Source organism: Gossypium hirsutum, chromosome D11 (assembly GCF_007990345.1).
Source record: "Gossypium hirsutum isolate 1008001.06 chromosome D11, Gossypium_hirsutum_v2.1, whole genome shotgun sequence".
Classification (NCBI taxonomy): domain Eukaryota; kingdom Viridiplantae; phylum Streptophyta; class Magnoliopsida; order Malvales; family Malvaceae; genus Gossypium; species Gossypium hirsutum.
In genome coordinates, this window is record NC_053447.1 from 29979095 (window position 1) to 29994294 (window position 15200).

The following is a 15200-nucleotide window of genomic DNA, read 5'->3' on the forward strand; positions in this document are numbered from 1 at the left end:
TTAATAGGAATTAAAACAAAATTTAAAATTCAACCTATTTCTTTCCTCACCCACAGCAAAGTCACTTATAAACATTTCCCCTTTATTTGTGTTTGCCGTCCAAAGCTTCCCCAAATCCCTCATCTGATTTTCTTTATTAAATATTCAATCTTTTGATTTCTATTATTCCCCAAGTCAATTACCTTCATAAATCTTCAAGAAAACACTCAAAAACTCCATAGATTTCATCATCTTCTTCGTGTGTAGATTTTTTAGGTTTTCGACAAAAATCTGTTTTTCTTACAATTAAGGTAACCATTCATCTTTCTGTTAATTTTAAATGTTATTTAGTCTTTAAAACCAAGTTTTTAGCCATTAAATCACATGTTTTGAATAAAAGCAAAAAAATTGGGTCTTTAATCGCGGCTTTTAAGATTTTGAGTAAAAGCGTGGTTTCAAAGTGTTTTTCAATTAGTTTTGACATGATTAAGAGGTTTCTAAACTTACTTTGATGTTTCGTTAAAAATTCTTGAGTTTTAATGAATTTTGGGAAAATAGTCATAAAACATATAGAAAAATTCGATACCATGAATTGAGTGGTTTTGTGTAGTTTAAAGGTTGGGAATTAGTCATAGAAAAATAATTAGATGAATGAAACTTGTTTTAGGTGAAAATATTAAGTGTAGATCGAGATATTTGGATTTCAAGTTGGTTATGTTAAAGGTTTCGGCTACATGAGAACATAGCTTAGGATTATGTTTTGATTGCTTGTGGTAAGTCCTTAGCTGATTTTTAAATGTATTGTCATGTGAATTATTATGTTGAAGCTTCGGATTCGTTAAGACGTTCTACGAGTAAAGATGAAGGTAATGAAAAGCTAGTTTAAACTTTCGGCTTTTCGACGAACGCATAATTGGTGAGTGTTTGGAATAATTATTTGTGGACATGATTCAATTTGTTATTTGAGAATTTAGTAGTAGCCTAAACCTCTACTCTAAATTCTGGGTGTAAGCTTTCTCATACCTATGTTATCTTGTGAACAAAGTACTTATGTGTTTGTGAATATGTGAATTGAGATGAGATGCTATAACATGTGATATGTGGTTATGATAATCATTGTGAAAGTGCAAATGTGTACATGTTATGTATATGTTAAATGTTAGTAATAGTGTTTTACTAAATATGCAAATATGCAATGATAGTGCACGGATAATCGGTAAGTGATATGTGTTTGATTTCAGATATTTTGGCCTTGTGATCTTGAAATCGTTGGATATAGTTGGCATGCCATAGGATTATGAGTACTCACCTATATGTACAGTGACTATGGGCGCTGAAGACTTGGGACATGTTAGAGGGATAAGGGAATATGAGCTAAGCTCTATTCAACGGGAAATGTGAGGGGAAATAAGAAGAGTGTTAGTTTTATGCTTCACTTTTAGGACATGTTGACTCTATTAGTCTATGTGGTGTGTTGGAGATCTGTGTATCTGATGAGTGATGATAGATCTCACTTTTATGTTTCATAGCTCATGTGCCAAATTATCTTAAATTATGAATATGTGTGTATTGTGATATATGTTTATATGACATGTGACTGCTATGCAATTTATCCATAACATGTTTTTTACTATTACTACATATGCTAGAATGTTATGTGATTATATGTGTAATGTGATATATGCTTAAAATTGAATATTTTTACCATGAAAAAGAACTAGTAATAATGCACGAGTAAGTATAATATGACACTAGAATTGGAACTCTTAAGGTTATGCTATATGGTTGTTTCGTTAATGCTTGATGAATTGTTCGCATTATAGTTATTCTAAGCATTCATTGAGCTTGCTAAGCTCACTCACTCCTTTTAAACCATTGCAGATTAGTTGTGTGCTTGTGTGAGCGGTGTGGTTTTCGAAAGGTGATCCAAACAAGTTTACTTGTTATTTCGTAGGTGTTCTATATTTATTTACATTTTGGGGAATAAGGCAATGTGGTAGACTTGTTTATAGCCACGTTAACTTCTAGATATTTTACTGGTTTTTGGTTTGGTTTATAAATATTACATGTTATTGTTATGCTTGGGTTCATGAACATGAGGATGGACTGGTGTTACTTGCTTGAACACGATTTTACGATATTGAGCTGTTAATTAGGTCGTTGAATGATTATTTGTCGAAGTGATTGATGTATGATGTTTAGAAACTAAATTGAAATGGATTAATTGCATATGTATGTTACATTTTTTAGGTCTGGAGCTGAGGTATCGATAATCAGGTTTTAAAATCGATACCTTTGTGTTTTGAAACGTGCAGGAAGTCAAAATAGAGATTTGGTATCGATACATTTGCTCGAGTATCAATACTTCACGACAGGTATTGGTAGTTTTCGACGTTTGGAAATTTTGGTGAGAAACATAATGCAAGTTTGGTATCATTTTTCCAGGTGGTATCAATACCACTTAAAGAAAATATTGATACCTTAGTGTCAGTATCGATACCTACGGATATGGTTTGAGAATTTTACTGAATGGACCTTATGCATGTTATAATATGTTTATAAGACTAATTAATGTAAGTTTAGCACGTGATAATGAAACTTACTAGTATGATTGACTTAAGACCTATGCAAATAATAAACTGATGGATGTTTTGTTAGAATGAGCTTTTACTTGTTGGTTATGACATAGGACGGTGGTGTGGCATCCTAATATTCAAGCTTGGCGACTAGGTTGGGTATAGGATGTTACATCATGCATTTTCGAAAAGTCCTGCGAATTAGAAACTAGCAAATCATGTAAGTTATCCGAAAAGAAAATCCTTTGTTGATTTACCAATATGACGTTTAGCCAGATATCCTTTGCTGCTGAGCAATTTATAAAAACGTGTAAAACGTCTTCCGAGTTATGGCCACAAATAGGACATGAAGGGTCCCTCTTCCAACTCTTTCTGTATTCGTAATGAGTCTTTGTTTTAAAGCAGTCCAAATGAAGAAACAAACTCTTTGAGGTCCTGGGTATTTCCATGCAATTTTCCACTTATCTTATCTTGGATTCCTAGAGTTTTTTTTTATACATCTTGTAAGCACTTTTGACAGAAAAGACACCTATATTTGTATAATACTATAAGATCCTGTCAGGACCCCTTGAAGGATGTGGTGGAGGGATACCCACAACAAGTCTTATTATGTCAAATGATAGCCATACATGAAAAAGTTTAAGATTCCATGCGGTAGTCATGTCCTTAAGAAAAAAATCTGAAACAATATCAACATGATAGATGAACATAAGAAATATATGTATATGTATATGTATATGTATATTTTTGGCTATAACAATATATAAATATTGATTCTATAAAAGGATTGGTTACAATAACATTCAACTCATCGAGCAAACCATAAGTCTAAAGGATTAGTTCTTCTCATAAAATGAATGAAAGTTGGATAAAAAATGAACATAACAAATATGCCAAATAAGGATTTTAATTTAAAAATTAAATCTTACGTAACTAAAATTATATTTTGATATAATAAAATAAAAATTTACGCAAAGTTTTGAGGACAGATTCTATCCTAAGAGTCAATAATTATTGTGAACCACCAGTTTTTTATCTGTGTTATCAAAAAGCAATGTTTTCACAATTGAATTGGATTAGTAGGTAAAAATTGATTGATATGCGAATTAGTATGAATTGGTTGAAGTAAATTTTATATTTTTTAAATATTTTTATGATTTTATTAATAATTTATTGGGTAAAGTACACCCAATATTACTAAACTATTAATAAATTTATGTTTTGATCACTAACTTTAAAAAGTTACAAAATATGCAGAAGTTTTTATTTGAGTCATGAGTTGTTAAAATTGTTGTTGTATGGTCTTCTCCGTTCACACTACTTGTACCAATCGAAAGCTCTTTTTCCTTTTCTTTTCTATAGTTTAGTTTTTTTCATGAAACAATTTTGAACATCACGAATCTACAAATCAAAATCCAAACAATTTCCTTCTTCGATCTCTAACACTAATTGCCAGATCAACTTGGATATAAGGTATGTTCTTCTACTTGTCGATGGATATTGATCCACCATAAGATCGTCGAATCATCACTTGGAGCTCGCTAGTTGAACTTTTTTTGAGAAAAAAACTTAACAGTCTAGTGGCTTAAATAAAAACTTTCGAATAGTTTAGTGACTTCAAAGAAACCTTTCAAAAATAGTCCAATGACCATTTTTAGTTTTTTAAAATTGAATAACCGAAACGTAAACTTTCTAAATTTTAGTCATTTTGAGGGTTTTTTACTGGAAGATATTAAAAAAAATTAAATACCGAAATAGGTTGTCAGATAGATTAATTACCGAAATGGTATGTTTTTTTTAAAGGCGCCTATCTGATAGGCGCCAATGAATTTTTTATATTAATTTTTTTTCTTTTTTGGTTTAAATAAAATATTATTTTTTATTTTTATTAAAAATATTTTTATTAAAAATATTTAAATATAAATATAGGTAAAAATACGGTCAACGGGTCAAAATATGGATAAAAAATGGGTCAACAGGTACGCCTATCAAATAGGCGCCACTAATTGCGCCTGGCAGGTAGGCGCCAATGCCCATGCTGCTGCCTTTGTCCCTTCCACCATGGTGTTGTCCCTTCCACCAGGCTATTGTCCTTTCAATGGGAAAAAATTACAAATGGGGGACCTTATAAGTATGGTCCCCCAAAACACATGTATCAACTGGAAAAGAGAAAGAAAAGAGAGAAAGGAGAAGAAGAGAAGAAGAAGAAGAAAGAAAAAAAAAAGTAATGTGTTATTTTAGTAAATAATTTTGTTTATAATTTAAAGAGTTTAATTAAGATATTGTGATTTTTTTTGTTATTAATTATTAATTATTTATGTTTAGTGTTTATAGTTTTGGATTAGTATTTTGTATGAATGTAATTTTTTTTTATAATTATTTTAAAATTAATTTGTTAGTAATTTAGAATTATGTTATAAATTTTTGTATTTTTAATTATTTTAAAATTAATTTATTAGTAATTTAAATTTGTAAGACTTCAATATTATATTGTAAGACTTCAATATTATATTCGAAATTTAAATTTGTTTAATCTTTTATCTTTTCATTATGAAATTATAAATCCCGCTAAGGGATTAATAACATTTGATCTATTTAGGAACATAAATAATAAAGATGGATGTGTATAAAAACTAGTTTTATCTATGCTAAAGAAAGTCATTGTTTAAAGTACTAAAGTGGGATTTACCTTGGAATTTTTGTTATAAATGAAAGTTTTTTTGTTAAAAAAGAACACAAAGAAATTTATCAGTTGACACCTTCACAATCTCTTAATTATGAATTTCATCTCTTACTTTACATAATTAATTTATTAGTAATTTAGGATTAAATTATAAATTGTTGTATTTAGTTTAGTATTTGGTGAGTTTAACATATAAGTTTATAAAAAAATTAAAAATCATTTCATTAAAAGTTTAATCATAACTGACTCTTTTAATCATATAGTTGCTGTTAACTCATTTAATTTTTTTATATCAACATAGTTGTTGTTAACTCATTTAATGTTTTTTTATATCAACTTGGGGTTTTTTTACCCAAATATATTAAAAAAAATTAAATACCAAAATAGGTTGTCAGATAGATTAATTACCGAAATGATATGTTTTTTGTAATCGTGCCTATCTGACAGGCGCCAATCAATTTTTTATATTAACAAAAAAAATTTAATCGCGCCTATTTGACAGACGCGAATCAATTTTTTATATTAAAAAATATATTTTTTTAATCGTGTCTATCCGACAGGCGCAAATTAATTTTTTATATTAAAAAATATTTTTTTGTTTAAATAAAATATTAAAATTTTATTTTTATTAAAAATATTTAAATATATATAGATAAAAATACGGTTAACGAGTCAAAATACGGGTAAAAAATGGGTCGCGCCTGTCAGATAGGGTTAAGTTATAAATTGTTGTGTTCAGTTTAGTATTTGGTGAGTTTAACATATAAGTTTATAAAAAAATTAAAAATCATTTCATTAAAAGTTTAATCATAACTAACTCTTTTAATCATATAGTTGTTGTTAACTCATTTAATTTTTATATAATGTAATTTTTATATAATATAATTTTATTTGATTTTTTCATTTATTTAACAATTTTTATTGATTTATTAAAATGTTGATTAAATTTGTTGTTATATAATTTTATAGGTTGTTTGAACATAAAGTACTCGGGTTTGTATCTATTTCTATTTTTATTTTTTTAATTCGTATGTTTTTAAGATAATTTATATTAATTTTAATTATATTATTATTGTAATCTGACATAATTTTTTTATTGTAGGTAAATTATGAGAAATTATTAGATATTTATTTGGTGTTTTGTTTTTGAAATTTAAAATAATTTATTGTATTTTTTGAAACAAATTAAATGAATTCATTTTTTTAATTACAGATTTGCAGCAAATGGGTTCTTTGATTAATAATAATAATCACATATCAAGTACAATTAATGAGATGGTAATAAAATTTTTATTTGATACTCATGTTATTTGTTGAATTAAATTATATTGCATTAACTATTTTGCTAATTTAATAATGTTAGGGTCCGTACCGCGTATTGAGGGGTCGTGTTAATAGTGTAGGGTTTCTTCTAGATGAACGCCTAATACCATACTTAGAGTTAGTCGGGTTCAGATCAGCGGCATTGATCCGGACTTTTGATCTGCGATACGACTTGATTTCCGCTTTAGTCGAGCGATGGCGTCCAGAGACCCACACATTTCATTTGCTGTGCAGAGAGTGTACCGTCACTCTAGAGGACGTTGCACTATAGCTCGAGCTTCCCATCAACGGGAATGCGGTCACGGGCGTAAGTTCAATCTCTAGACCGGCTACCCTTTGCTATGAATTACTTGGACGCTTGTCAAGTGAGAGGAAATTTACCAGTTTGAGATTTTCATGGCTAAAGGCCAATTTTGAGCATTTGCTGAGTACTGCCAATGAATGGGAGGTGATGCAGGCCGTTCAAGCTTACATTATGCACCTTATAGGGGGTGTACTCATGCCGGATGCAAATGACGGTAAGGTCCACTTGATGTACTTACCCCTATTATCCAATTTGCATAACACCCGTTCATACAGTTGGGGGTCCGCAGTTTTAGCCATGCTGTATTGTGAACTTTGTCGGACGACAAATCCTTCTGCGATGGACATAGGCGGGTGCCTCATACTGCTGCAGTCGTGGGCACTTTACCGGATGCCATTCTTGGCATCCATTAGTCACCAATCATATATATTTCCAATTGTTAATAGGTGATGAATTTCTACTCGTTATAATAATTAGTTGACTTTTTTTTAGATTATATTGTTCTAACAATTTTTTTCGTAGATGGAGTACTAATCCAGGTATCAGGAGGTCATACATGGTTCCGATATACTGTCTAATGATTGAGAATCATGCTGGAGAGGGGGTAAGCTTTTCCAATATAGACTTAATTTTATTATTTTATCTCACTCGACCCGTGTTAATATAACAATGTTATTAACTGTGCAGTTCATTTGGATGCCGTATTCTGTTCCAGAAATTATGACAGTTATCCCTTCATCTGCCCACGTTGACTCAAACCTATGGTGCATTAGCGCACCCGTTATCAATTTTTAGGTAGTGGAGTGGTATTATGGCAATCGAGTACTCCGGCAGTTCGGTTGCATACAGTATATCCCGACATTGCCAGTACAATTGGGGGAGATCCATGGGATGAACAAGAGGGGGATGTACGGACATGATTGGGGAGAAGTGCATGAAGAATATATTACAATGTGGAACAACCGGTTGGGGAGGGTACTTCAGATGGATCGTGCTTTGGATCTGCAGCCCTCGTTAAAGTACATACAATGGTACTGTGAGATAGGGAAACCATTTCTGTTTGATGGGCGGTCGATGGTAGTCCCTCCGCATACGACACGAATTGGATAACCCCTTCCAGATTCGCATCATGCACCAGACCCAGAGCCAGAGCTAGAGTCGGAGCCGGAGGCAGAGACGGAACTACATTCTAGGTATCCATGCCTTTTGGTATGATACTTGATACTGGAATCGTGCTTGTATTTCGGTAATCAGTACCGAAACTTTAATGGTCGGCATGTCTTTCACCATTGGCATGATGCACGTACAGATAATTTTGGAGTCAAGTTTTTGATGATGTTCTGTCATACGTGTTGAAGTGCATGTGTGAGGCCCAACAAATTTTCGTATCTCCCACATCTGCGACGTCTAGATAAATGCAAGCTCGTATCCGCCAATTGCAGTCTTCTGTCGACCTTCAACACTCTCCAATATATAATGTTGGTTTAGACACGACGACTTTGTAGTCTATTGATATATTCATGCTATACCGCTTAATGGAAAATATGCATTATTCCTTACTTTCGAATCTCTGGCCCACGAGCAACTCTTTTGGATCAGAATATACGGTCATCCGGTGAGCAGGTAGTATTTCAGGATACTCCGGAAACTCAGCTACCCGCGCCCCATCGGGGTCTATCCAAGACATGTGTGCCCTAGGATTATTGTCTATCACAATACCACGAATTTGATTTTCAACTGAAGACACGTTAACGTTTCCATCCTCATTCACGTATTCGTTGTCAATATCATCTAGAACCTCGTCCACGTCGGGATCACTCTCACTATCAACTTCGTGATCAACAGGATCACTACTATAGTAGACATCATCACCAACCACATCATTCTCGGGTGTAGCATTAAGATCAATATCGATCCCGTGTATAGTTGATTGACTATCAACATATGATACCGGAACCACCATACACGGCTCTTGAACTCCATCTTCTTCACCTAATGGAGTGGGATCTTCAGTTGTCTCCACATCAGCTAACTCAACAAATAGCTGAATCGGTGCATTTTGGTTACTCCGAGTCCTACAATAAAGAGCGACCATTGTCTCCACGTCTTCATCGTCTACAAGTTCCATTTTGGTAAATTTTATTGGATCCGTCGAAATTGGAAACTTGTAGAAAAGTTTTGATATCCTTCTCTCACAATGTCTATAAATTTTTTCACTAATTTTTTCTTTCATATCATCAAACGAGATATTTCTATTAAATCTCATTGCTACTTGTTTGCGACATTTAAATATACATCCCACGGTTGTTGTCAAAATTTCTCCATCGAAATAAACGCATACAAAAAACTAATTCTCCATATTCAATACTAGATCTGTTAAAAAAATTTCAAAATTCTTAAAACAATTTCGAAATGCAAAAAAATTACATAAAATTTTTAATGCAAAATTTTTCATTCAGAAGCTAACAAAATTAATAACCTAACAAAATAACTTTCAAATAATAAAATTACTAACAAGACTCTACATTCTATTTAAAAAGAAATAAACCAAAATACCTTATCCATCTTCTTGTTTTCCTTTCTTTTTATCTTCTCCCTATTTTCTTATTTCTGTTCTGCTAAATTTTGTGTATGTTCCTCTGCTAAAATTTATGTTTGTGCTCATTTAATTTTCGGGGGTATATATAGGGAAAAAAATAAGCAGTAGCTAGTCGCGCCTGTCAGATAGGCTCCACCATTGGCGCCTCCAAGATAGGCGCAACTAGTCACGCCTCGTATTTATACCCGGGTCATATACTGATCCGGGAAAAAATAATATTTTATTAAAAGAAAAAAGTTAATATAAAAAATTTATTGACGCCTGTCAAATAGGCTCGATTAAAAAGAAAAAAAATTAATATAAAAAATTCATTGGCACCTGTCAGATAGGCGCCATTAAAAAAAACATACTATTTCGATAATTAATCTATCTGACAACCTATTTCGGTATATTTTTTTAATTTATTTCGTAAAAAACCCTTATTTTGAGTATAATTTACCTTAATTTATTTGATTTGAGATTCCAAAAATATTGATGAAAAGGCATGTGTTTGATTTTTTTTATATAAATTCAGTTTTCGGTGAAAGGAAGTGTATGATTTTATTGTGATTGCCATACTTTAATTGAAAGTGTTCACTTTGGGTGATAGCAAGTTTGCAACCGATTGGTTGAGGTAAGAAAGGGTAAATTGGTTAAAATAGAAGATAGTGCAAGCTTTAACTTCAACTGAGAATTTTTGTTTAGAAATGTTTCAAGAGACGTACTTTGCCTAAACAGAATAAAAAACCGTCATCTCACGGCATTAGTGCTTCGTTTCCTACACTCTTCAAAACCTTAAACCCTGCCCCAAGACTCTCTTCCTTCAAATCCCCCCCCCCAAATATGGCGACTGTAGCTACAACCACTACATCGACGGCGGCGACAACCGAAACTTTCAAGCCCTACACTCTCTCCCAAACCCTAGCCGTCCATAAAAACGCCCTCTCATCCGTCAAATTCTCCTCCGACGGCAGCCTCCTCGCCTCCTCCTCCGCCGACAAAACCCTCCGTACCTACTCTCTCTCCCCCACCGCTTCCACTCTCACTCCTATCCATGAATACTCCGGCCACGACCAAGGCGTCTCCGACGTCGCCTTCTCCTCCGACTCCCGGTTCCTCGTTTCTGCTTCCGACGACAAAACGCTCCGTCTCTGGGACGTTCCCACTGGTTCTTTGATCAAAACCCTCCACGGCCACACCAACTATGTCTTCTGCGTCAACTTTAATCCTCAATCTAACATGATTGTCTCGGGTTCTTTCGATGAAACAGTGCGTGTTTGGGACGTCAAAACTGGAAAATGCCTGAAAGTTTTGCCTGCTCATTCTGATCCAGTGACAGCAGTTGATTTCAATCGAGATGGTTCCCTCATTGTCTCGAGTAGTTATGACGGGCTTTGTAGGATTTGGGATGCTGGAACCGGGCATTGTATGAAGACTTTGATTGATGATGAGAATCCGCCTGTTTCTTATGTTAAGTTTTCGCCTAATGGGAAATTCATCCTTGTTGGGACTCTGGATAACACTTTGGTAAGTTCTCATTTTTGGGTCTTTTCTTTTCCCTTTTTAATTTCTTTTAATGTTTGTTACTTTAAGATTTTCCAAGCTTAGATTGAGGGTTTTTTTTAAGGCTACTGTATGTTTATATAAACTTCAACTTGTTTGAGGCAATTCTTGAAGTTGATTAGGCTGCAAATTCTTTATTGTACTTTGGTATATTCACCTTTTAGCTTACTTTAGGTCATCAGTTTGTTTTGCTTTATTTTTCATATCACTTCCATGTTCAAGTCTGCTCTCAATGTACTAACATTTAAACATATATCTGTCTGTATGTGTGTATACATGAATGTGAATTAATGACTTCGAGACTTTCTGCTAATACTTAGTAGTTTTTGTTATTCTTCTAGTAATTTATTTTGGAATTCTGTTTTTATTTGAAGAACAGAGCTGCTCTTAATCTTTAGATGAGTGTGTAAATTTGGCCTTGTTTCCTCTTCATCACTTCACTTATAATATCGACAACTTAATAGCATTATGCTTTATCTTCTACCCTGTAATTTATGGAATCAATGAATCAGTTGTTTTGTCTGAAATTTCACTTGCTGCTGCTGGAAATCATATATTCATGAGAAAAATTGTTAGGTTGTGTATTATTATTTTCATAAATGGATAGAGCAAATGTCAAGATGCCCCATAAGAATTGGTAATTTGTCATACTTGACTCACTTGCAATGCAATGTCACCCTTTTTCTATGTTTCTGTGCTTATAAATGGACCTCTCATTTTATTCGAGGTGCTATTGTATTTGGAAATAATCTGTTTAGCTGAAGCAATTTATGTTTGCTTATCAATTGACTTTCCTATTAGCTTCGAGGAGGAGTTCGAATGGCTTTTCAAAGGCTAGGAATTTATCTTGTATTGTTTTTCTTATTTTTTTGAGTTCTTTTATGTGCCAATTACAACTGCATTGAAGTTCTTTTTTTATTCTTTTAATGTTCTGAAAATGGTTTATTGGGATATTTGTGTGTTTCTGTTTGTTTTTCTCTACCTGGTGTCTTTTGTCCTCAATTCTATGATAAATTGTTCAAATTTTTGGTTGGTACGTTGTCTAATTGTTACATTTTCTCTGCAGAGGCTATGGAACTTTGAAACTGGGAAATTTTTGAAAACTTACACTGGCCATGTGAATTCAAAGTTCTGCATTTCATCTTCTTTCTCTATTACAAATGGGAAGTATATTGTTAGCGGCTCCGAAGATAACTGTGTGTACTTGTGGGAACTTCAGTCCCGGAAGGTAGTTCAGAAGTTGGAAGGCCATACCGATGCTGTTATATCAGTTGCATGTCACCCAACTCGCAACATGATTGCATCAGCTTCACTTGGGAACGACAAGACTGTGAGGATCTGGACTCAGGAGAAAGAATGATGTGCAATTAATACCAGTTGCTAATACGTTTCACATTGGGATGCTGGTAAAGATTTCGATTTTTAGCATAGACCTCTGGCTCGTCTGGATGAAATGCGCATTTTTCCTGGAGCTTTTGCTATTTGTCATAACATTTCTTCCATGTACCTTTGACTGATGATCCCCTTTCAGCCTGTATCCAAGAACTACTCTCTGAGATGTGTTGGGAGTTGCTTATGTGCAAAAAGTCTCTCCCTTAGGGATTATTAGATTAGTGTGCCTTGTAATGCACTTGTTTGTCCATAATTGTTAACATTTTGTGGTTTCAGCTACATTAGTTGGTTGTGTTTCTAGGCGCAGAGAAGGGGTATTTTGATAAAATAACTGCTCGCAGTAGTGTCGGGTTTCTAAAGACGGGATATAGAGTATATGAACAAGAATAATGAGGGAGTGTAGGCTGGTTTTTGAAGTAGAGCAAGATGATTGACATGTATGCTATAGGAATGGATGCAGGGAACGCCTTGCCATCCTAAATTATGTCATTGGGAGTTCCATTGTACGTTCTGCAACTCACCCTCAATCCCAAGAAATCTATGCTGAAATTAAAAAAACTCTTAAACATTGAAATGAAGGAGCTAACATTGAGTTGCAATAGATGAAGACGAATTGGCAAAATTTATAGTTGGCTAGTGGAAAAGCTACACAAATTTCATTTAACAGCATACGGACTAGAATCAGACTTGGAAAAGGGTAAAAGGAATGGGGTTGAAGGAGCTAAGATGTTTCCTAATGTTTTCCAGTTTAGTGTTAACTTCAATACTCCTTTTCCTTAAAAACAAACAAACAAACAAGTACTTTTTCTTACTTGCCATAAAATCATAGTACTAATTGAAAAAAAATTATAAAAAATTAGGTAGGCAAGTAAGAATGATTTCAGAAAATATATGTTGTTACAAGTCTTTATTTTTGAATGTATTCGTATAAAGCTTGTTAGTATTTTATTTGTAGATATGTCGTCTTTCTATAAGTATATATATTGATATCATGTTTTGGTATATAGTTTCGGACTTATTATTTTTTCAAAAACATTTAATATATTTATATAAAAATAATTATAAATACCAAATAAATGAGATTAAATAAATTTCAAACATAAAATACTAATAAATTATATAAGATGTTACACATAATTAATATATGCATATATATTTGCTAATTACATTTATTTAATATACATATACATATATATATCTTAAAACTAAAATATGTTAATACATGTTGATTGAGTCATAATTTAATTGGCATTTGTATTATTGTTACTGTAAAAGGACGTGAGTTCAAACACATTTTATCCTCTTATTTAAGGGTTGGAGATAGATGTGGTGAAATTTGAATCAATTCGCTTTAAATGGAGTAGATTTTTTCTTTTGAAAAGTGGATGTGGGAAATGGTAGGGTAGGGTAGGGTGAATTTTTTTATTTGGACAGTGGGTGTGGTGTGATAATAGAAATTACTTGCTCACTCCACTCCACTATATGAAAGGATCATCTTATCCTTGTATATTAAACTATTAAAAGGATAAAAATGTAATAATGTAATATAGAAAAAAATCATATATTTTATGTTTTAATATTTTTTGAAGAACTATGTTTAAATATTTACTTGAATTTAAAAATATTGAAAATATTAAAGATTAGTAGAAAAAATTAAATTGAAACGGAGTGAGGAGTGGCGGAGATGGATGCATCTAACATCCAGGGATGTAGTATTGGTTTTCAAAATTATACATCCATAGGGAAGCGGGGTGGGTAGTGGAGTAGAGTGTGCAAACTATAGAGTGGTGGTTGATTTAGTAATGTTCGTCCCTACTCCACTCAATTGCTATCTTTATTTGGGGAGGGATTATGAGTAGTTCTATGCATTATATCAAAAAGAAAAAGACGTTATGTATAATTTATTACCATGACATTATTTAGCAAATGCATATATTAAAAAAATTCATTTTTTGTCTAAAAGGGAGAATTTTTTTTGTATCAATCAGTATGTTCTATTTCAAATAGTACTATACAAATATATTAATTTGATTAATATTGATCAAATTTTATATTGAAATGAAACTTAAACTTTTGTGTTTGAGTTTACTACAGGAACAAGGCATTTCAATTGGTATGGAATTAAGTCCTATGATCCATATTGAATATTTTATGCTTATTTGACATTAACACTAACCCACAAATCATACATGTTATACATCAATAATTTCTAACCCGAGTCCTTGAAAGGATCCGGGTCTCTAACCTGTAATCTGGATAGGTCCCACAAGAAGATTGAGTGCGAGGCGAACCACGAGAGGACAACAAAGCGAGCTTGTGGACTCAGTTCCCGAGGCAAAGCCAAAGATCCAGCTCGCGAGGCAAAGCCAATGACCTAGCTCGCAAGGCAAGGCCGCAGATCTAGCTCGTAGAAAGGACTGCATGCTCCGTAGGCCATCCAAACATGTGTCCAGTAGGCACGGAGCCCACCCAGAATGTCAATCCTAGGAATAAAAAGGACAGCGTGCTCCATAAACACGTACCCAACAGACCTAGAGTTCACAAAGAATGTCAGTACTAGGGACAGAGAATGTCAGTACCAGAAAAAGTGGAGCCAAAACAAAATAGTGGAGCCCTATCATGAGCTGTAATAGCATTTGTAACAACATGTATAGATACTCGAACACTTCTATAAATGACACACAAGAAAATATTACTCAATATTGGTGTGGTGAGCGTGGACAGACTTTCGATAATCAGATTTTTTTGAGTTTGATTAAGTGTTCAGTTTTCGAAGCAAATGACTCACCCAAGTGAAAATTT

General features: G+C 33.1%; 1 protein-coding gene across 1 annotated transcript; it reads left to right on the forward strand.

Annotated features, from left to right (window-relative positions):
- Nucleotides 1-9976: 9976 nt before the first annotated feature.
- On the forward strand, nt 9977-12677 carry LOC107913361 (COMPASS-like H3K4 histone methylase component WDR5A). The gene is made up of 2 exons (XM_016841918.2): nt 9977-10970; nt 12073-12677. The coding sequence occupies exons 1-2, from the start codon at nt 10287-10289 to the stop codon at nt 12364-12366; spliced, it is 978 nt and encodes a 325-aa protein (XP_016697407.1). The 5' UTR covers nt 9977-10286; the 3' UTR covers nt 12367-12677.
- Nucleotides 12678-15200: the final 2523 nt, after the last annotated feature.

Excerpts from the sequence above, each read along its gene's own strand:
- LOC107913361 (XM_016841918.2), top strand. The coding sequence starts at position 10,287 with ATGGCGACTGTAGCTACAACCACTACATCGACGGCGGCGACAACCGAA. Across the intron at positions 10,971-12,072 it reads GGACTCTGGATAACACTTTG|AGGCTATGGAACTTTGAAAC; the intron begins GTAAGTTCTCAT and ends TTTTCTCTGCAG.